This window comes from Lichenostomus cassidix, chromosome 3 (assembly GCF_008360975.1).
Source record: "Lichenostomus cassidix isolate B80296 chromosome 3, HeHo_3.0, whole genome shotgun sequence".
In the NCBI taxonomy this organism is placed as follows: domain Eukaryota; kingdom Metazoa; phylum Chordata; class Aves; order Passeriformes; family Meliphagidae; genus Lichenostomus; species Lichenostomus cassidix.
The window spans coordinates 57,687,311-57,710,289 of record NC_139483.1 but is presented as its reverse complement, the minus strand read 5'-3'; the positions used below and the strand labels follow the sequence as shown (position 1 = coordinate 57,710,289).

The 22,979-nt window shown below is 37.8% G+C and overlaps 1 protein-coding gene across 2 annotated transcripts in view; it reads left to right on the top strand.

The window, feature by feature from the left end:
* LOC146439802 (ectonucleotide pyrophosphatase/phosphodiesterase family member 1-like) overlaps positions 1–22,979 on the top strand; it is a 52,414-nt gene that overhangs the window by 16,658 nt on the left and 12,777 nt on the right. Inside the window, exons 3-14 of one of the 2 annotated variants that reach the window (XM_085055945.1) lie at positions 1,347–1,463; positions 4,335–4,460; positions 4,630–4,690; positions 9,600–9,697; positions 13,184–13,263; positions 14,569–14,688; positions 15,770–15,879; positions 17,071–17,136; positions 17,463–17,535; positions 19,204–19,312; positions 20,463–20,594; positions 22,213–22,244. In XM_085055945.1, coding sequence (XP_084912071.1) covers positions 1,347–1,463; positions 4,335–4,460; positions 4,630–4,690; positions 9,600–9,697; positions 13,184–13,263; positions 14,569–14,688; positions 15,770–15,879; positions 17,071–17,136; positions 17,463–17,535; positions 19,204–19,312; positions 20,463–20,594; positions 22,213–22,244 — 1,124 coding nt within the window. The remainder of the gene's footprint in view (positions 1–1,346; positions 1,464–4,334; positions 4,461–4,629; positions 4,691–9,599; positions 9,698–13,183; positions 13,264–14,568; positions 14,689–15,769; positions 15,880–17,070; positions 17,137–17,462; positions 17,536–19,203; positions 19,313–20,462; positions 20,595–22,212; positions 22,245–22,979) is intronic. The other variant, XM_085055946.1, reaches the window with a different exon arrangement.

Genomic DNA, 22,979 nt, shown 5'->3' with positions numbered 1-22,979 from the left:
GTCCACTATAAAAAAAATTCAAAACAACAAAACACAATAACTTCTATTTCATGTTGTCCTGGAACATTTGTTTTTCATCTTTTCCACTCAATTATGGAGGTGGAAAAAAAGTTATTTTTTTACTGGTTAGAATTGTAGTCTGAAAGCATTCCTTGTGGAATTCCTCTGTTTGTTTTCTGTCCTGAAAAATATGTGGCTTTTTTAATGCTGAAGTTTCTTCAGGTAGAAAGTTATGAAAGATTTTTTTTTTTTTTAAGAAATTAAGTTTCACTTTGGGAGCAACTATGAAGAATATTTTTAAAGTTGAACAATGATTTTTAACAGGAGTATAGTTAAAAAAAATTCCACTGCAATATGTGTAGGTTTCTTCTCTTTTTATTACAGCTTTGCAATACTGGTTCATTTATATCTCATTCTCAAATATCACACACCTCAAGATTCTTGAGGAGAGGAGCCAGATGATGAAGGAGTTACCTCACTCCCTTCTGGTGACTGCAGAGGATTAGACAGCCTGACCAACTTCTTAAATTTTGTTAATCCTTCATATCACCAGTTTCTGGGGTATTTTTTGTTTTGTTTTGGGGTTTTTTGGTTGGTTTTTTGGTTTGTTTTTAAATGATTATTCCCCTGCCCTCAGCAATGTCTTTTTTTCATATTAAAATTGAACAAAAAACAAACCAGTGAGCAGTATACTCAAGTCTGTATCTCTTGAGTCTTCTTTGGAACAGCCCTCCTCGTACCTTGAGATGGTACCTTCATGGTACAGGGGGATTTGGAGCTGGGGCTTCCTCAATTCCTCCTCCCCAGAGCAGGGCCATGGGAGAGTTGCAAGCATAGGCAATTCAGTCTCTATTCTAATAAATGTTTGATTATTTATAAAAAGTGGAACTTTGCCAGACATGAAAATTAGTGTTCCTTGCAAAAACATTTCACTCTCTAGAGCACCCCTAGTGAAAACATGAAAGCTTCACGTTTCCTCCAATAGAGATTTTACATATTCTGAGTGACTATACTTACATTTTCCTGTGACACAGAAAGGCAAGGACAGTCACTAGAATTGTAGTCTTTTATTTCATTTGTTTCTGATAATGATGGAACACCATGCTCCTGCTAAAACAGAACAGAACCCTTTGTTCAATATGATGAAAAAATATTTTTGTTCACCAAGAGAAAAGAAGCATTTGGTTGGATCAAGACTTTCCTTTGGCTGTCACTGTTTTTGCAGCCATCCTGTAAGATGTGGAATGGCCAATCGTGTCATTTCACATGCTGACTGTATTCATTTCTTTTGCATGTTGACTGACTTGGGCTCAGCCACTGACATCTAACACTATCCAATATTACAGTGAAAACCTGCAAAGGTCGTTGCTTTGAAAGGACCTTTGGAAGCTGCCGTTGTGATAAAGATTGTGTCAAGCTTGGAAACTGCTGCTTAGATTACCAGGAAACATGTATACAACCAGGTAAGGATGGAAAAAAGCTGAAGGAGCAATCTCTCCTGTTCTTTGACGAGGGACAGCTCAGCATATGTGAGTACTGTTGTGGTCAGGAGTTATTTCAGGTGGGCTGGGAGTGCAAAGTGGGGCTACTGAGCAGCAGAGTGGTTCTGATGCCACTTATCTGCCCTCTTTTTGCATTCCTGGGTGGAGTTGCAGTGGTGACAGCAGTACTGGGGACTCCTCTGGAAACGTCGGGGCTCTGGTACAGCTGCTGTTTTACACAAACAAAGCTTGTGTTCCACCCAGCTGGGCTCCTTAGGAGCTGACATAGCCAGTAGGCTGGCTTTCCCAGAGCTCTCCTGTGAGGAGAGAGGCTGCAATAGACTGTGCTGCTGCCCTCCCCCTTGGAAGGAGGAGGAGGAACAATGGCAGCTCGAGGTCTTAGCCAGCTTTTTGTTCTCTGGTGGTGAGACAACAGTGACCTGCATTGTCCCTGGCATCAGGACAACTCCTACGTCCTTGGGCAAGCCTGGAATAGATGTGCATTCTGCATATTGCATTTGTCTGCCTCAGTGAAAGAGGGGGAGGACAGAGCAGCTCTGTGGAAGCTGCCATCTCTCCTTAGCCAGCTACTCAGGCTCTCTGCCTTACTACTCTGCAGCCTGAGTGTGAAGCAAGGGTCACGAGCATGAATCAGGGCAGGATGACAAAACAGATTGCACTGGTGAAGGATTGCAAAATGAGAAGCAGCTGCCATGATTTGCAGATAGGCAAAGGTGTGAAAAATACCTTGGAGAAATTTTACAGGAGAAAATGTTAGCGCAGGTAGAACACCAAGGACAGAACTTGGCTATTTTCTCTACTTTGGTTTTGCCTTAATGCTTCAAATGCAGCATTCTTTTCAGATAACTTTTTTTCTTCTTACTCCTCTTTACATGCATTTGATTAATTTCTGGGTGAGACTGCATTGATACATTTAAAATTCCAATGCTGACTTTGAAAACCAAATAATTAAAGTGAGCTCAGATCCCTGCTTCAGTTGACTGCTGTTGAAAGGTCAAGTTACACATATATAGTTTAAATATCCAGATATATAGTTACATGGGTTTTACTCTGTTTCATTACATCACTCCCCCTGAGTATAAAGATCCTTTTAAAACAAACTGGAGAGTCTGTTTTGGCACTAAGAAGGCAAATGAATTCATTGGTGGTGCTTTTGGTTTTTGTTTGGTTTTTTGTTTTTTTTTTTAGTTAGCCTTAACATCAGTGGAAAATCAAATTCTAATTTCCCAATAGTATTGTGTAACTAGAACCATAATAGATTCTTCTCTCTCTCACGGAAGTAAAGGTCTATTTGATATTAATGGAGTTACTGAAGTGCAGTAATCTGAAAGTGAGATTAACTTCCTGACAATGCTTTAAGGGATTTCCAATTCCTAATCATGTATGAAAATCATTGAGTGTCCTCTGTTCAAACATTCAGATTCGGCTTCCATGTCTCTGTTAAGATCTTCACTTAAGTATTCACTCAACTGGTAAATTCGCTTGTGTTTATCCTCATTGGATGTAAAGGACCTATTTGTGTTTATGACTGATAACAAAATCATAGAATCACAGAATATGCCCAGTTGCAAGGGACCCATCAGGATCATTGAGTCCAACTCCTGGCCCAGCACAGGACAGCCAAGAGTCACACCATGGGCCTGAGAGCATTGTCCAAATGTTTCTTGAACTCTGTCAGGCTTGGTGCTGTGACCACTTCCCTGGGGAGCCTGTTCCAGCGTCCATCCACCCTCTTGGTGAAAAATCTTTTCCTGGTACCTAACCTAAAGCTCACCTGACTCAGCTTCATGCCCTTTCCTTGAGCCCTGTTACTGGTCATGGAAGTGAAGAGAGTTCAGTACTGCCCCTCTGCTTCCCCTCATGAGGATGTTGAAGTCTGTAATGGGGCCTTCCTTCCTTCTGTCAGTCAGCTTCTCCAAGATGAACAGACCAAGTGACCTCAGCTACTCCTCATACAGCTTCCCCTCTAGGCCCTTCACCATCCTCATAGCCCTCCTTTGGGTGTTCTTTAATAGTTTAATGTTGTTCTTACATTGTGGCACACTGAACTTCCCCCAGCACTCGAGGTGAGGCTGCCCCAGAGCAGAGCAGAGCAGGGCAGAGCAGAGCAGGACAATCCCCTCCCTTGCCAGGCTGGCCATGCTGTGCCTGGTGCCTCCCAGGACATAGTTAGCTTTCCTGGCTGCCAGGGCACTGCTGACTCAGATTCAACCAGGACATTCAAGTCTTCAAATAATACAATGTACTGTAATATGTCATTCAGAGAAACCAACACAGTTCTCTAATAAAATCAGCCGTGCAGCTGAAGTCAGTAGGTCTTCCTGTGAGTGAGTCTCAAGTAGTGGCAGTGATGCCTATGCCTAAGAACTGCTGAAGGAGGCTAGAGTGCCTGATGAGGACTGGCAAAATACATTGTGACTTCAAATGCAAGTCAGAATAAGTTAATGCTGCTCAGTGTTTTCTAGGCACTCAGACTCAAGTGTGTTTTTTCTTCTGAGATTTTCTGGGAGCTTTTTTATAGTATGATTTTACCAGATTAAACTCACATAAATTACCATATTTCAGGAAATCTGTAAAAAGAGTTCTTTCTGATCTGTGATGCCCAAATGCTGCATAATTGTATTGAGATGGCTGTGCTCTTGGATTATTTAGTCATGGGTGTTGCTATTTCCTGAAGTGCCAAAGTTTGAGATACTGTGTATGTATGAGATAACTCAGGATTGCTCCTCTGTGAGTAGAGATTTGAGACTGAACTTAACATTTGGTTTATAAGTTCTGCACTTTTGGCCATATCAATCACTGTGCTGTCCTTCTCTCTCATCTGTTTTTCAGCCCACATATGGACCTGCAATAAATTCAGGTGTGGAGAAAAGAGGCGACCAGAATATCATTGCTCCTGTTCAGATGATTGTGTGGAAAACAAAGATTGCTGTGTCAATTATCAAGCTGTTTGTAAAGGTAAATATCATCAACCAATCACTACTGTCTTTCGTATGTACCCATAGTTGTATAAAAGGAGCAAGAACATAATGTGACTTTAAAAGCATCTGGTAAAATGAAAAGAAACTGTGCATCTATCAGTAAGAATGTACTGTCTTAAAAATAAATTGCACTCATTTGTTTTAAGGAGAGGCAAGCTGGGTTGAAGAAGAGTGTGAGGACATTACTGAACCTCAGTGTCCAAAAGGGTGAGGAAATTGTATATTTGCATAGCTCTGCTCTTTGCTTGCATTTCATTTTTGAGATTGTTTTCCCTGCTGTGCCTTTCTGGGACCTACTTGCCTTTTACACACACAGTAAAAGCAGCTGCCAGACAGAGATGAACACCTGTTCAGCCAGCATTTGGTTGTGCTTACTAACAGATCAGGTTGCTCTATCTCAGCACTCGCTTGACTTGCAAGACATGCCTATTCCTCAGCCCTGCTGTGTCTCACAGATGTGTGTGCTCTGGGCAGCTCTGCCTTGTTGCCAGCTGTATTATTGACCTACATGTGTTATGATACACACCATCCCATGTATTTTGGGACCCATCCAGCAATCTTAGACTCCCAAGACTGCCTCTCTCCCGTGTCACTTTTAAAGACCTTTCCAATAGCTTGCATTTTCCAGCCTCAGAGCTGCAAAATGTGGGCAGATCACTGTTCCAGTTCACCTAGCAGTGGGACAACACTCTTTGCAAGCTGTCTGAATTACTTTCTTTAGAATGTGTAAAGTGCCATGGGATCCTTGTATTCTCTGGCTCAGCTCCACATTGGGCCTGCTCCTGCAAGTTATGTATACACTGTGTGAGGAATGACTCATGTGGTTTATGGCATCAGCACTCACGCTTTAATAGAACAGCAAAGCTCCCAGCCAGGAAAAAAAAGAACCTATATTTCCTGAACTGTTTTTGCTGTGGGATCTTCAAACTAACTTTAGCTATAAAGTTGACTATAAACTATGATGGTATGTCTAAGCTATCAAGAGAAGTGACTTAAATTCTTGACTGAAATATGTTCCACTAGTAAATACTTGGTAGACAAGTTATGGGATAAGTTGAATTCAATTATGTTCTGACAAGTATCAAAAAATTCAGACCTATTTTATTTTGATTTTGAAATTATGATGTGATGGGAGATTTCTAGTAAAGCAAAACCATTTTATTTTGTTCTTATGTCATTACTATTTGACTTAAAATATTTAAGTCATGCTATATTTATTCATTGGAGTTATAATACTGTCAAACAAAATACATTTCCTTTTGAAATATTTCATATCAATTGAGTACTCTTCGTTCAGATTCAGAGCACCAACAGATGCTGGCATGTCAGAACTTCATCAGGGCAGAAATTGGAGCTTCTGTCCAGCTTGTACTCCAAGTTCCCAGTAATCCCCTATGTAGGAAGGTGATAGCCAGGTGGTTCTTGAAGTTTTTGTCATTGACTTTTGTTCTGAGTTCAGGGGCCATTTGGGACTTCATGCTGAGTCTAGGATGGTGATTTCCCTAATGCAAGGTTAGGAAGTGTTACCCCCAAGAGGTTGGTAAACAAACAAAAGTCTTGTGCAGATCCACAGTCAGAGTTATTGACGCAAATGCTGTAGGGAAACTCCTGTTGGTTAACTTGTTTTTAGGGTTTTTTGTTTGTTTTTTCTGTTCAGATCGTGAAAGGGATACACAGTTACTCTTATAAAATTGTTTTAATCCTGGTAAACCCCAAAATGTTGCAATAAAACCCAGCCCAGGAAAGGGTGATGTGTGGTCAAAGTTGAATCAAGCAGTGTTGACTGAAGGCTCATCTCTGACTATTAGCACACCAGCCTCTCCCAAGAGTAACAACTCTGTAAATGATCCACTTCTTCCTGTGGTGTGGTAGGCAGGAGTGCAGGTGGCTTTAGTTGCAGTGCTCTTTTGAGACTTCAGGATATCAGTTCCGATTCTGTGCATAATAATACCACCTATTTTGTGGGTTCAGATTGCTGGTTTTATTCTGTTTTAATTTTAGCTGTGTTTTAGCTGTTCCTGTGGTGCAGAATAGACAAAAAACAGTGCAGCACTCAATGATGTGCTTAATCTGAGAAATCCCACTGATTTCAATGAGACTGATCAACTGCTTAAAATTAAGTGCACACCGAAGTCTTTCCAAAACTGGGTTCTATGTTGTTTAATAGGGTTATCAAGTTAATAGGCTATAAGATCTCAGGAGTGATCTGGTCCTTCCCACTGTTCTAGGAGTGAAATAATACTCTGACAATTCAAACCTACCTAAGCAGTTTATCCTAATTCTTACCCAGATGGCTTTACTGATGACTTTTTGCTGTCTTTTTGTCCTGATGTCTTCTTCTGTACTTCAGGCCTATTACTATGTATTCTATCTTCATTGAGCTGGAAGAGCATCTGATTGATTTCTTTCCTCTTTGCTGATCTCTCTGTGTATCTGAAGATTGTTTTTATGCCTCCTGTTGAGTCTTTCTGTTAGTTTAGTGGAAAAGAGAGCTTTTCTTCCTGTGCTTCGTGGCTGTAAATAGGTAGTAGTGTATGAGCATGTGTGGGGGATAGGAAGTCTTCTCTGTACTATGTTAAACCTTTCAAGAGAACTTTCTTTTCCTTCCTATTTTGCTTTCTTTTTCTTTCTTTGAATTATGGTCTAGGCTGCCTACAGTGAGGCAGGTCAGCTTGGCAATGTGTTCCATGGTTCTGGGCTTTTGATCATCCAGACTGGTGAACCTACTAGACCACAGTAAGCCTGTGTTGCCTGCATTGTATTTCCATAGAAGCCAATTTATAGGAGGGGATAATTGCTCCTGCATTTCCTTCAGTTTGGAGTCAGGATGTGACTGTGGCATACCTATTTATCCAAGAGCTGTGAAACATGCTTGTCATGCTGTTTGGACACAGCCAGCATGAATCACTGGCAGGACCAAAACTTGAGCCTCCCAGGCTTACTTGCTCATGACAGCCCATTTGTGAAGTAGCAAGTGCGGTCTTGGCTACTGGCAGGACAAATTCATGGAAGTGGCTGATATACCTCAGAATGGAGCTTGGGTCAGTTTGTCTGGGGATTTTACTGGACCTGTTCCAAAGAGGGTGCAGTTTAATGTGGTCTGTCATGCTTTGCTCCCCTGAACACCAGGGCAGGTCACTAAATATATGAGTTTTGGCATGTGTGGAATATACAAGCAGTGAAATGGCCAATCATCCTCATTGTGGCAATGGCCTATTTTGCCAAGTTTAATTTTACATGTGCGAAGGGCTCAGTAGCTAGATTTGCAGACAACCAAAACATGTATTTAACAGTTGGTTTACTTGGAAATGCCAAACCAGAAACAGTTGCGTAAAGTCCCTCTCTCAGCGGTTGTTTTAAGTTTGGTGGGGTTTTCTGGTTTTGGATTGGATTTTTTTTGTTAGACTTGTTGGTAAGTAATAGTGAACAGCTTTTGCCTCAAAGTGCATATTTTATTGCACAGAACTTTGCAGTGAAGATTTTTAGACCTCTACATTGACGTGAATCAATTTATTGAGCAGGAAGGGGCATGGAGAAGGTATTTGCAAAACTTGCAGACATCAGAATCTGTGGTGCCAAAAAAATACTTGTAATATGGGCAAAAGTAGTGCATAAAGTTTCCTTACTCTGTTCTGCCAAAGGGCTTTAGTTTTGACCCCAAAATCATTCATTTCTTGTTCTTACCTGTGCCATATAAATTTAAAAGCAGGCTGCAAACTTACATCTAAAAGTTTTATTCTATCTGGGATGTAGGGTAATATGTATGTACGTGTGTAATAGTTCTGACTAATGAAATCCTTTTGGCTAAACCGTTGTCCGAATTCTTGATTAAAATTTTCTTAGGGTAGACATGTTTTGTTGCCTGACTATTCTTTAGTTTAATACAATCATGTTTGTTTGACTGACACAGAGCTTATAAATGATTCATTTGTGAATGGCTGTTTGGATTTTTTTGTGGGGTACATCACTAAAAAAATTGCTAGTACTTCATAAATAATATTTGTCTTCTGTCTTCACTGTCTTATTTTTGGAAACTAAAGTATAACAAAGTTTAAAAAAAAAGCATTTTCATTTTACGTTTGCAAGTATAAAAAGGGAAAATAAGCTTGCAGTTAACATATAAAATATATATTCAATTGTTTTATGGAATTCCATATTTTAAGTAGTTTTTGCTGCACTGCAGTGATTTCTTTTTTCAGTCTCACATGCCCTCATGTCTATAGGTCAAACCTGGGGTATGTTTACTTCAAGGAAGAAGTTACTGATGTTACAGAAGTTACTATTCCTGTCTATGATGCAATGTTTTAAGTACTTACAGTTGAAGAGAAATTGTTTGAACAGGGCTGAATCTGGGAACATGTCAAGACTGGAACACATAGGTCCTGTGGAGACTGGAAGGGGAGTTTTTATTTTAGTTGGGTCCGGTGAAATCCATTTCTGACTTTATCTGTCAAGTTCCTGGCAGAAATACTGTTACAGTGTTTCCAGTCACAGGGCCACATTTTTGAGTTTGGAGATTGGTAGTACTTCTGGAGCAGTAAGCAAATCCTTTTTGGTTGGATAATCTTTGTAAGATGAAGGGAAAAATATATGTTTTAGCTGCTGATTTAACACATGCCCTGTACGTTAGACTGCTTACAGTTCAGTGCACAGTATATATATTAATTTTTTTTTTCAGCTGGGTTACAGGTTGTTCAGGAGCATAGCAAATAAAGGGGCAGGGTTGGGGGGTTGACTGTTGCTTCAGAGGGACTGCTTGCAAGATCAGGAGTACCAAACCCACCAGGTGGATCACCTGAGCATCTTGGTTTGTGCTTCACTTTGTGGGTGTGTTTGAAATCAGACCTTATCATGACTTTCCTGTGCATGCCCTGTTGCAAAGCTGAGCCTCTTTGGGCAGGGTTTGCTCTGCCAGCCTTCAAGCAGAGGGATCAGATGGCTTGTGTGCTCACTGCTGTGCCAGCCTGCAAACCTTCGTGCTGAGGACAGCTTCCCTGGCCTGGTTTATAGCCCCAAAATGAACATTCCTACTATTCCGGGGAAACTTTCTTGAAATAAGTGATAGGAAACTATTTCTCAGAGTCTGTCTTTTAATATTCAATTTTTGTTTGTTCAGGTTTACCAAGTCTCCAGTGTTACTATTTTCATTGGATGGCTTCAGAGCAGAATATTTGCAGACTTGGGGTGGACTTCTACCTGTTATTAGCAAATTACGTGAGTAGTTCCTTTGTCTAAGAAATATTATGATGTCTTACCTGAAAAAAACACAGATGCATCTTTGCTTACTCTTTCAAATCCTTACTCTTCAGCCATGAATATGGAAGTTGTTGCCCTAAAGAGCAACCATGCAGAGAGAACTTGAGATGTGGGAGAATGGATGGGCAAGAATGAGAGAGGGCATGAGGAAAGGGCCCTTTTAATTTTCAGTGGAATCTTATAAATTATACCCCCAGTTATATTTAGGAGGTGGATGTTTTTTTCCTAAGGTTACTTTATTTCTTCAAAATAGAAGTAGATCCTTTTTACTCTATAATGCATATCATCTCATATTTAGGTGGAATGGCTTTGAAAAGTGGAAAGCAATATAGAAAGCATTTGATTATATTTGGAAAAAGAAGACAGAGAAGGAAGAGACTAAGAAGAGGTGACATAGAAGAGCTGGTAGAAATGTGATGAATCCAAGAAAACCTTAATTTAAGAAACATTTCCAGAAGAAATATTCCCCAGAGTTTTAAGTGTCCTTCTTGATTTTGTAGTGTCTAAATAATTTTAGTTACTTTTCCTGTTTCTGTTTTGGCTGTGGTCTGTAGAGAGCTGATGGTATTTCTTGTCTGAAAAATACGCCAATCTTCTTGACATTCATAAATTACTACCTGGGGTGCCTGGTTTCAGTTTGACTAAAAATAAATCAGTAAAAATACTTGCTTTTTTATATAGTGGTTGTTACAACTTGAAGTGTTCCAGAGGATAACAATTCGCAGATGTATTTGAGGTTTTGGTTTCTTTTTAATTTTGTTCCATGCTGGAATAAAGTGAGGCTTTTACAAAGTTTTCATTAGATGCAGTTATAAAAAATTTAAGCTGGAGAAGACTTCTGGGACATTGTTAGGAGAGGCTGGCTAGTACAAATTATTCTAGCTCTGCCTGAAATACAAGATAGCAGTGTCAGAAAGCACCTCTAGGGCTTCCAGTCTGCAATACCCACTTCCACATGTAGTTTCTTCATTCTTTGGTCTGGATAGATCACAGTGTGACTTCTCTCATTGACTTGTATAACAAACTTGTATTTCTCTCTGCACTGAACCTATGATAAATTCTAACCCCTAAGAAATACTGATATCTTTGTATCTTCATCAAAGTAGTTTCACTTCTCCAGAACTACAAAGTTTTTTGATATTCAAAACTTATCTTTTTAAAAGATTCTAATACCAGAATGACTGTTAATACATACTTTTTATAGCACAAAATAATGATAGTCTGGGGGAAAGTATTAATTCTGCATTATGTTTACAGTTCTACAGTACTCTGGAGCATTTTTTGGTAATATGCTAGAAGGCTTTTGCAATACAATATACTACATCTTCAGCTTTCTTTTTTCCCTCAGAGTAGAACAGTGGGTGAAATGCTCTGATAAAGCAAATTTTCTTTAGTAAGAGAAAAATAGTCTCATGAATGAAAATTTGTGTCACTGAGGTGCATATCCGAACTCTCTGAAGGCCTGTGGCTTCAAATTTCCATGTGCTTCATGTTTTGTGTGTCCAAAAGTGGTGGAAGCAGTCACATTGTAAAGATAATCTTCTATATGAATGAGTAGAAATTCCTGCAGGATTTTACTGTTCAGGAAAGGGTAATGGAATCCATCGCTCTGTGTAGATAGGTAACAATAGTGGATAAATTGCTTGACTGTTGCTGAAAATTTGTAGTAAATCCTTTTGGAGTTCATATCTATCCATTTATAGGACTATTAAATTTTCAAAAAGAGTTTAAGAATGTCAGTATTTACAAAGTAGTAGACAGCTACTCACATTCAGTAGCTTATTGGACCGTTCTTTGTTAAATTAGAACCATGCTAAATACTTGGATTTTCATATTTAATGCATTTGCTGACAAGTGCAGAATTCTCACAGATAAAAATATTTCCATTATCTTGTCCTGTTAATTCAGCTATGCCTACAGTGATATTCTGGTGTCTCCTTGGAGAAATCTGTCAGATTAGATGCTTACAAGACAATGCCATAATTTCATTTTTAGCAAGTTTTATTATACATTTGCTCTCCCTGCTACCTGAAAGGTGGATAATTCAGCATGGAGCTGAGTGGTTTTAGTGAACCCAGGCATAGTCTAGTCTTACTGTGCTGTGATACTTTAAGTTTTAGATAAGTGATCCTTTTGTCTTAAATCATCTTTAGCTAAGGTGACAAGCCAAAAAGAATAGATAACTCTTAGGGAAAGTCCTAGCAAAAACCACTTAGGACTTTTGGCAAAGCCTTTTAAGTGTGTTTTTCTCTTACTTTAAAAAGCAAAACAAAACAAAAAAAACAACTTCCCCAGCCACCCACACCAAAAAACTACGATTTTGGAAAACAGTATCAACAACAGATTTGGAAATAGCTGAAATGTGCTCAGTGTTCTCCAGTAATAACAAAAGGTACAAGTGGTTATTTGTTACTACAGAACACAAGTGTGGGAGGGACTATATGACTTGAGAGGATTTATTTTTCCAGCCTGACTTCTTGTCATCTTGATTAGCTCAAATTGATTATTTCAACTGAAATCTAATCAAAGCCCCAATCCAATGGGTTCAAAGTGCCTTGATGCAACACTTTTTATGTTATCAAACCTTCAATTTCTATTTTATTTATATTATATATAATTGCCCAGACTCATAATGAAGATGACCCATAGGGTTCTATATGGTTCTATATAGTTCCTATAGTTCTTTATTATCTGCTGAAGCAGTTTTGGTATTTTTTAGGTTGTTAATGAAGGCTTTTTTTTTTTCTTTCTGAAAATTGGGGCCCACACATTTGCTGGTGGAAATTTAAGCCCCTTAAATAGGGTTTATTCAGTTGTTTTGGCCTTGCTAATGCCTTTTCATACTAGCAAATACTGTACACTGATTTCTTTAATACCATATGCTTTTTATATCAAGATAAAGAAAACTTTGAAATTCATTCTAGAATAAGAGCTTTTAAAAATATTTTAAAAGCCCTACAAGCAAGAAAAGAAGACTGAAAAATAAGTAGTGATTTGGCAGATGACTTAGAGAGCCAGGCACCACTGTATCAGTGGCCACTTCAGCCCTGGGAGCACCTGGGGTGAAGTAGCTGGTTGGTCTCAAGCTGCAGACTGCACTTACTGCATACCAGGGCAACTTTGGAGGGTTGGTGATTTCTTTCATTGTTCATTCTTATCTGTACATGCTTCTCACAAGGGCTATAGGTGTTGTTCATGTGACCATTGCAGTCAGCCATTAGGCATATAAGAAGTTGGTGTTAATAGACATTTAGTCAGCTTGTAAATGCATGTGGGAAGAAAAAAAAAAGTATTAAGTCCACAATTTTGAGGAATGAAAATTTTCTGGAAGTATATTTTGACTTTTGTTTTTGGGTTTTTTTAATAGGTATATGTCTTAATGAGAGAAACTTGCAATATTTTTATTTCAGTAATTTTGCTGACTTTCTTTGTTCCTCCCTCTAGAAAAATGTGGAACATACACTTCCAATATGAGACCAGTGTATCCTTCAAAAACCTTTCCCAACCATTACTCCATTGTCACAGTAAGAATTGTTGTATATTGTATGTTTCCACTACTGTTCTTTATCAAGTTGTCTCCAAGGGAGTAGTATATTTTGATGCATAATTAAAATAATTGGATTTCCCTCAGAATGGGGAAAAGTATGTATTGTATTTATGTAATCTAGGTTAAAAGCTATTCTATAAAACTATAGCTAATTGGTCAGATCTAGTGTAAGTAAATCTAGTTCTTCCAAGAGTAGCTGTGAGAATTCCCATATAGATGCAAGGTCACATCACTTTACAACTCCTCATTTGTATAAATATTTACACTAAATTGCAGTTTGCTCTCTTGGAGTGGGAGCAGCCTGACTGCTTCAAGTTGCCAACCTTATTCCACTTCTTTAAGGTAGCCTGGCATGATGCAAAGAGGAGTATGAAACAAAAGGAAAGATTTGAGCATCATGCTGCTCATTACTCTGGGTGATAGGCTGTACCAAAACCTGCATGGAAATGTCACAGAGCTGATCTTGTAAATTTGCCACCTCTTGCATGTAGGAGGAAAAAGAGAAATGGCAGTTTTCAACACAAATGCAGGGTTAGAATCCAGGACATCCTTTTCAGTTTCATCATGCCACAACTAAAATTCAAATACTAGGATCTGCACTTTCCTTCTTATCTTCCCAGTTTGTCAGAGCATTTGGTAAGTGAGAAGCACAGGTTCAGGGATGAGATGCTTAATGGTATAATCCTCATAAATCTCCATTATTGAATATGCAACTAAGAGGCATCAATTATGCCCAGCAGCCACATTAGGTGTACAATACAGAGCTTTATCTTAGCTCCCTGTTCTTGTGAAAAGTATCAAGGTCCTAATGGTAGTGGTGTTTTATCCCTTATAAATGTAAAAAAGAGCTCATCTGCTTAAAGGCAGAGGACAGTCTGCTAAAATTACCCAAGAACTGGTGCCTGCACTTCTTTCACTCCTCATGCAATGTTTATCCCAGCTAGAGCTTTTGCTCATGTCATGGAGGTCCAGCATAAGTAATTGCTTTGTCTTTGGCACTGAAGATACAACAAACATGAATTCATACAGTGTCTTTCAGTTTGATCCCAAAGGAGATTGTCTAATTTTTTTTTTAAATCTGACTGAGAAGCAATTAAGAGTTGGAAGGTAGGGCTTTGAAGCAATGGTAGGTGATGCTGTTAAATTTGGGTCCTGAGCTACTTGTGGAGTAGAAGTCACCAATAGAGTGTTCAACGGATATATTTGTCTGAAGGACATGTTTGTGTAGCAGGAATATTCTTTTTCTTTATAGCATTGCAACAAGGCATACTTTCAATTACAGGGGCTGTATCCTGAATCTCATGGTATAATTGATAACAAGATGTATGACCCCAGAAGGAATGCATCCTTCACCCTTAAAAGTGAGGAGAAGTTTAATCCACAGTGGTACCAAGGGCAGCCTGTAAGTATTAATACCTTTCCGAGAATGTACATCACCCTGTTATGTTACTTAATATCGCTTGGATGCATAGTGATGTTGAAAGAGTACAGAGGGTACTTCTGAGTCAGCCAAGGAGTGTTACTCAGCACCATTAGGAATTGCAGTACTGGAGCTGCAAAATAACAAATGAAACAAAATGTAACACGTTTTGTTGAACCTAAACAGGAATTTTCCCTAAGGGAAATGCTGGCTTAAAATAGCTAATATAGCTACCAGATTTTGGTCTGTTTTTAATATGAGTGGACTTGCTGTTAACTTCTCTGAGGAAATGGACAGGGCAGTTAGTTTTAGTAATAAGAAGTGCTAATAAAGGTTTCTGCTCTGCCCAAATTACTCATTAGTCTAAAGATGTGGTTTTAAGAGAAATTGTCTCAGCTCAATCACACACCTGTGGCAAAACTGATGAGACTGCCATGAAAATGAAGTGGCATAGAAAGGTTTGAGTGAGATCTAGCCTAAAGAATAGCAAGGGACCAGATGCAAATACTTAGTAACGTGGGGAAGACTACTTTTTTTTTTCTTGAGGTAAGAACACTAAGGTGTAGACTTTGCGGGCAACTGAGAAGAGAGTGATATATGAGTCAGGCAGAGAACATGCAGAAGGCATAAATCTGCAAATTGTGAGGGCAGCAGTAAAACTGAAAGAAGTGACCAAAAAGTAGCTTCCATATATCAAGAGTATGTGCGATGTAGGCTGTTGGAATATTCCTACCTCTTCTTGTGTCACTGTTCTTGAGGCATTTCCCCTTCCTGGTGTTCAGCCATGGTTCTACCATTGTATTTCTAGTCATGGTTCCTACCTCTGTCCTGGCTCTCCCTGGCGCAGCAGCATCAGGGATGTGTTTGCCACAAGGAATCAGACTACAGGGTATATCTGAGCTGCAGATAGTGGTGACAGGCAAGATTGACTAGAGTGCTCCATTAAACTGTTGTTTTTTGGTCTTGCTGAAGGGTGCAGAGTTGGTGAGGGTGGCACTGGGGTCTGGCAGTGTCTGAGCTAATTCGGTGACGAGCACTAACGATGGCGAATGTTCTCCGGCAGATTTGGCTCACAGCCATGTACCAAGGGCTGAAAGCAGCGACCTTCTTCTGGCCTGGGTCAGATGTAGCAGTGAATGGAACCTTTCCAAACATGTATGAGATATACAATAGGTATGTAAATGCCTGTGTCTCAGTGGAGTATTTGACTTTAATGATTGCAGTGGGACAGATGGCAGAGAAAGCATAAATTTCTTTTCCTGCTTTTCTAAATAGTGTTGCACAATGGGGGAAAAAAGCTAGGATCCAATTAACTTAGTTTCAGTATAATGTAGAGTCTTTGTTTAATTATCTTTTCATTCCTCAAAAATGTTTTAATGGTAAGATGTGTAAAAGTCAGCTTTAAGCATAACCTTTGAAATTCTAGTGCTTTACTTTTTCTATTTATAAAAACCTTTTGTGGCTGGTGTAGAGTATTTCAATCCAAACTTCTCGTACAGTGAATGGATCAGGCTTTGATGTGATATTGTCCATGAAAACTAAACTTTTACTGGTGACTGTGGCAGGCTGTTCCAATTTGAAATTATTTTCATTGCAGATCTTAAACATATTTCACATTAGGGCACTCATATTTTAGTAATTGATTGCTCTTCACAGCAATTAAACATTTTCTACTTAGTGAAAATATTTATCACATTTATTTAATAAACTTAACTCTTGTCCAAGAAATGAGGCTTTTCATTTCTATCTTCATAGGATCACTTTCTCTTCTTACACCCTTCATATAGGATGGAATTTTTGACTCTCAGTTTCCTACCTATATTTTTTTCCCTAGGAACTGATGACAAACTGTTACTTGAACTTGTATTAACCCACAATTATCTTGTGGGTGCTTCATGTTGTTAAAGGCCAACATGCTTATTGTTGATCTATTTCAGTAATTGATACAGAGAATCTTTTTTGTGACATAGTATGAGGACTTGTATTCAACCTGTTTAAGTTTAAAATACCCAACCCCACTCCTAAACCAAGATTTTTGAAAGCATAATACAGGAATGAAAGCCTGTGTGTGACTTTGCACCTTGAGACCAATTATTTGCTTTGTATAATAAGCAGAAGCACTACTGGGAGCTTTATTCTAATTGCATTAGAGTCATTGGGGACAATATTCAAGGAAGATTTAGATCAGGCCATAAACTCCTGTAGAGTCACAAGCAATCAGCATAGATAAATTTGTATCCTGTTAAATAGCCTGTAATGACTTTTTTTTCTGCTAAAGTACATTGATTTTGTTTGTAATGTATGGCTAACAGATTTAGCTCTTGGAAATACATAGTTGGTTGATATTATGTTATTCTGATGCAGCTCAATCCCCTTTGAAGAAAGAGTGGTGACTGTCCTTCGCTGGCTGCAGTTACCTGAAGATGAAAGGTAGGTACACAATTGCAAGTCTGAGTACCTGTTTGAGTCCTGTTGCAATGAATTACATTTCTGTTTTTAAACATACATTAAAACAATTTCTGTTTTAAACAATATCTTACGCTTTATTCTAACAATGATAAAATATTATTTAATGCAAGCCTGTTTGTATGACTGAAAGATTTTTAAAGTTGCATTTCTCTGTTTCCCTTTAATGCATTTTTCCTCTGAATGACAGCATTGTTTCCAATATTTGATCTCCATTGTTGAAATATAATCTCTTCAAACTGTCTCAACATGTATATAAAATATTACATTTTTGGTACTGTTTGATATAGACCACACTTTTACACTCTGTATTTAGAAGAACCAGATTCCTCGGGCCATAAGTTTGGACCAGTAAGCAGTGGAGTAAGTAGTTTTTTTTCTTATTTTTTTTTTAATTTGAAGTTTTCCTCTGACTCTAACTTCCATAATTCATGTTAGATTAACTGAGATCATGTGAAGTATTGCTCATTAGGAAAGAAATTTGTGAATAGACAATCTATCCATGATTAACATTGATATAAAGCATATAATAAACAGCCTATTTAGTGAGCCTAATTTTTATTTTTTTTAATCAATAGCTTTTAAAATAGCAAAGCATGTTTGGTATGTCTTGTATATTCTTTTATCTGCTCCTACTAATGGTTCACGTTGATTTTTGGCAGGGGAGGGGAATGGGGACAGAAAATTTGTATACTTTCAATTTAGCAAGAACAGAGGTTTGCATTACAATGTCCAAGTTTTGGTGTATCAGTATTCATATTACAAGTGTCATTCATTTCCTCCAAGTCTCTGTGCTAAGGTTAGATTGATATTGGTCTTATCTCCCTGCAGTTATACTTTATGCCTTCCCAGAAGGAGACAGATAAAAGGAACATTGGCCCCATCACAGTCTGTGATTTATTGTATAAATAAGAAATCTTTGGGACTGCTACTGTCTTTAAAAGTACTAAAAGCTTTACATTTTAACAAATCAAAGTGAAAAATGCAAAGGAAAAAGTTCTTGAAAATTAAGGAACTTTGTAAAATTCTCCCATCTTTAACAGTCAGGGAGTATATAAATACCATAATTAGGTATTTAACTTAAATGGTGGCAACAGTAAAGAGCTTTCACCAATTTTTCTTGAGCTGGGAGTGGTTAGGATTCATGGAAGAAGTAGCAGATATAACTAGAACTGGAGTATTGGGAACATGATTAGGTTGGCTATCTTTTTCTTTGGTTAATAAGTGGATCTAAAGTTCTGTATGTCAGGAATGCTCTGGAGAGAAAAGCCCTGAGGGTTTGCATATAGTCCCTGCAGGAGCATCTCATCTTTGACACAAAGCAAGACAGCTTTTACAAATAGTTCAAGGAGCTAACAGAATTAGTTAATTTGAAAATACCCAATTTTTTTAACTTAGCAAATATTCAAAAGTAGCTCCAGTGCTGCACATCTGCAAGTGAGCTTGGGCACCAGAGCCTTGATCACAAGCAATGCTAGACTGGTAACTCATTCTTTGTCTTTTTCAGTTTCTTTAAAATAGTTTGACTGGATGTTAGTCCCAGAGCACAATTTCAAATTTGCTCTAATGTCTCTCCCAACAGGAATTTTGAGGAAGATTATTGCAGGCTTGGCTTCCTCTATTCTATTCAGCACATCAGTATCTGCACCCTTTGGCATTCCCTATTGTCCTTGGTTGTGCCCAAGCACAATGCAACCAGCATCCTCAATTTCATGCTTTAAAACCACCCTCACTGGTTATAACCTGGGAGGTGTTTTTTTGTTTGTTGTTTCTGTTTTGGGGTTTTTCCTTTTTATTTTAAGCATCTACAACTGAAATAACATAAAAACGTGTAGCTGTGTCATGGTACAGTATGGGGCACAGAAAAAAATCAGGCTAAGAGCTGTGTAGTGTAGATATAGCCAGTCTTCTGCACTTGTAGGTAACTCTGAACAGTGCAGGTGATATGCAGTCTGCAGGCTCTCGTTTTTATTTAGCCATATTTAACAGCATTTTAAACACTTACTTTACATTCCTTTTTTTATTCTGCAGGTCATTATGGCATTACAGAGAGTGGACAAAATAGTAGGGATGCTGATGGATGGTCTAAAGCAAATGAACTTGCATAAATGCCTGAACATTATTTTTGTATCAGATCATGGTAAATTTGATTTTATAAAATATATCAGAACTTTGAAGAACTGTCTTTATAAAGTAATATTCTGAATTTATACTTGTATGTTTCTGGCAAGCTTAACGAAGCAAGTAATACATGTAAAAGAGGTTTTATATTATCAAGATGATATAAGAGATATTTAGTCTGAGAGAGAGTTCAGACTGTTTTATGAGGGGGTAAAGAAATGGAGAATATAGGACGGACTTAAAAATTTTTCATATTCTATTTCTAATTCCTTTTGTGGTCATTACCAGATGATAAAAGAAATAGAATTAAAAATGTGAACTGTAAAAAATAGGTTTCATTTTCTTCTGTCTTTTTACTACACTGCACAGCAAGTTTGCAAACTGCTGAAGAACTGAAAATACAAGCCATATCTTCCTTTCAATTATCAATTCCCTTATATGTTATTACAAGGCTGTGAATATGAAACTTTGATTTATTTTTCTAGCTTTTCTGTATATCTGGAATTATTTCCATAAGTTGTGTATTTAACTTTTTTTTTCTGCTTCTTTTCTTGACAAACAAAATATAAGCACACTTTTATGTAGCACAAAACTGACTTGCAAAACTCATTGCCACAGGGAAGATGCAAGCCAAATATCTGTCCAGACTTAAAAAAAATTACTAATGGAAGGTAAACCTGTCAAGAATTATTAAAAGTAAGAGTTCAAATGCAATATGTAACTTGAAGTCCCTTTGACTTCTGAAAACTGATAAGGAGCACTGGGAGAAAGACCAGTCAATAATGCTGTGCTTATCTGGTATTTATCTAGATATGTTACTAAACACTATTTGGTAGGATACTGGGCTAAATTAATATTTGGTCTGACCCTTAGTAATGTTCTTAGGCTCATAAGAGTGCTTTTCACTTTAGAGAAGAAAATTTGTCTATTTATTCAATTGGAGAGTCTTTCTTAGCTGAGGAAATGGCTGATTGTGTTTATCTGTGTGGTTTTTTTATATTCTACACGTGAGTACTGTGGTCTCCTTGGATCAGATGTCTTGGAATTGCTGATAAAAAGACCATAGAAATGACATTTCTGACTTCTACAGCTAAAGTCACATGTCTCCTTAGCAAGGCTACTCTATGCTGATATTCCCATTGAAAAATAAAATTTATCTCCTTTTACAGGGATGGAAGTAGGGAGCTGCAGAAAAACAGCATATCTGAACAGCTATCTGGACAATGTTCAAGATTTCTTAGTTGTACCTGGTCCCGCAGCTCGCCTAAGACCTAATAATGTTCCAGATGAGTATTTCTCTTGTATGTAGTTGCTAAACTAACTTTTGTTATTTGGTTGCGTGCTTTTGTATTTTATAAATGCAAACTTAGGATCCACATATTCCATTAGTAAACTTGAGTGAATACCAACTAGGGACAGCCTGGATAATGATGAAGAGGAAACACTGAAGAGTGTGTGCGCTTGTGTTTTAAAGACAATTTGACTTTTCAAGTCTGAAAGTGTATTTGAATCCCACGTATTTATTTTATGGGCTGCCTTACCAACTGTAAATGCCTCCTGCCTTGTGAATGGCATTCCTTTGAATAAGATCGCTGGTGCTCAAGACAGCCTAAAAATCCTCCCCTTGTGTCTCAGCTCATTTCTTAATTTACTAGGTTTTGTATAAATTTGAAATATTTTTGTATTAGGGGAATGTTACATTGTTACCATATTTTACATATTATTTTGAGTATTATGTTTCCTAGTTATAAAAAAAGGGGCCTAATGGCCTGACAGTAACTGAGAAAATGCAAGTAAACATAAATAAGAAGAAAATGGAGTAAAAATCAATGAACGCTTACATTTTTAAACTCTTGATTTATTAAGCAGTCTCCTTTTAGGCAAACTTTTAATGCCTACAATTTTTGATACTTTTTAATGTTGAATACAGGAGTTTCTTTCTACTATGTTCCATTTTTTGGGGAGATTGGATTTTTTTCTGTCTAGATAATTGTTCTCTGTGCCCTTTAAAACTTTTTGGCCTCAGCCCCAGTGACTTTAAGTCGTGTTTACCTCTGCGCTTGATGCTATTCTAAACTGCTTTAAATGTTTACTTGGAGAACGTGGGAGTCAAATGCAGTTTCAGCTTCTCCCTGGAGAAGCAAATTAAGGAAGAAGAAAAGTAGCATTTCTCCTCCTTTGGCCATGTGCACTGTTATGCTGAAGCAGCATAGCTGTCTTTGTAGCACTACGTGTCTGTGCAGGAATTATGAATAGTTCTCCTGCCAGGGTCATCCTTTATGTGCTTTAGTCAAGTATTGGATGTAAGAGTCAGGACAGAGTAACTGTGAAATGCAGTGGGCCTGTGTTACACAAAATGTCAAACTACATGATGTAATGGTCCCTTTTGGCTTGAGTCTAAGCATCTGAATCCTAGCCAGCTTGTGCTTGGCTTTCTTTCTAAGGATATTTGCTTGACAAAATTGCTGTCCTGGTAGTTACTTTTGTGGGTTTTTTTTTAATAAGGAAAAGTTAGCAAGGAAAAGTTCATCTTGATTAACACAGCATTAGTTGCTTCTTTTGTAAAAACCTACTTGTTTTTTTTTAATAGATTATTTTTCTAACTGTGACTAATATAATTTAGCATTTAACTAATAATATTAACTGAAGTTTAACTCATATAGTTTAACATTTAAAGCTGTAAATATGTAATCAAGGGGAAGAGAGGCTGAACTAAAATTTCTTAAAAGCAATAGCTTAGTTTAAAAGCAATAGTTTAGTGATTATCTTACTCTATATGGTTTTCAATCTGGAAAAATAAGTTCTTACACCCAGAAACTTATTGAAACTTATAATTTGTATTACATTATGGGAATGCTTTCATTTTACATCTGATCTTTTCTAACTTAGGTGACTAATACTTACATATGATTCTTCCAGTTAATTATGAAGGCATTGTCAGAAACCTCACGGTAAGTGTTGTCTTATCTCTTCTTCTAGCTTAATTTCTGCTGACATTTACAGGTATTTTATAGTATTAACTGTTTGCTGGGCTGCTTACATAGCATCTGTACTTTGGTTCAGTGACAGGATGAGGGGACATAGTCTTAAACTGACCAGGGGAGATTTAGGTTGGACATCTGGAAGAATTTTTTCCAGTTAACAAGACAATGTTCAGTCATACTTGGACTTGATCATCTCAGAGGTCTTTTCCAACCTAATTGATTCTGTATGTGATTTTTGGTTAACAACAACAAAAGTAGTTCTGCACAGGGGAAGATGAAAATTAAATAAGGTGACATAGGGCTGTCGGGTTGTGCATTAACTAAGGCTGTATGTTAATTTATTTTCACTGAATTGTGCTGCTCTTCAAATGGAGAGCTTGTCTATCTGGCCCATACTAGTTAAAGGCCATGTCAGTGTAAAGCTCAGCTCTATTGCCAGGACACAAATAGCATTTTCTTGCTCACACCTTTTTGATAAACAGCTTTGAGGGAGGATGTTGAGGTTTTTTTTTGGTCAGTTAAATGAATTTGCTTTTTTGCTCTGTCCCTGGCTTCTGTTCTCATCCCTGTGCCATAATCTATTTGCCTTTCATTTGTGCAGACACTGCTGTTTGTGAGAGCAATGCTGTTTGTATAGATGACTTCACTATTCAAAAATTACAATATTACAGTAGAGATTTTGTTTCAGTTTTGTGTTATGGC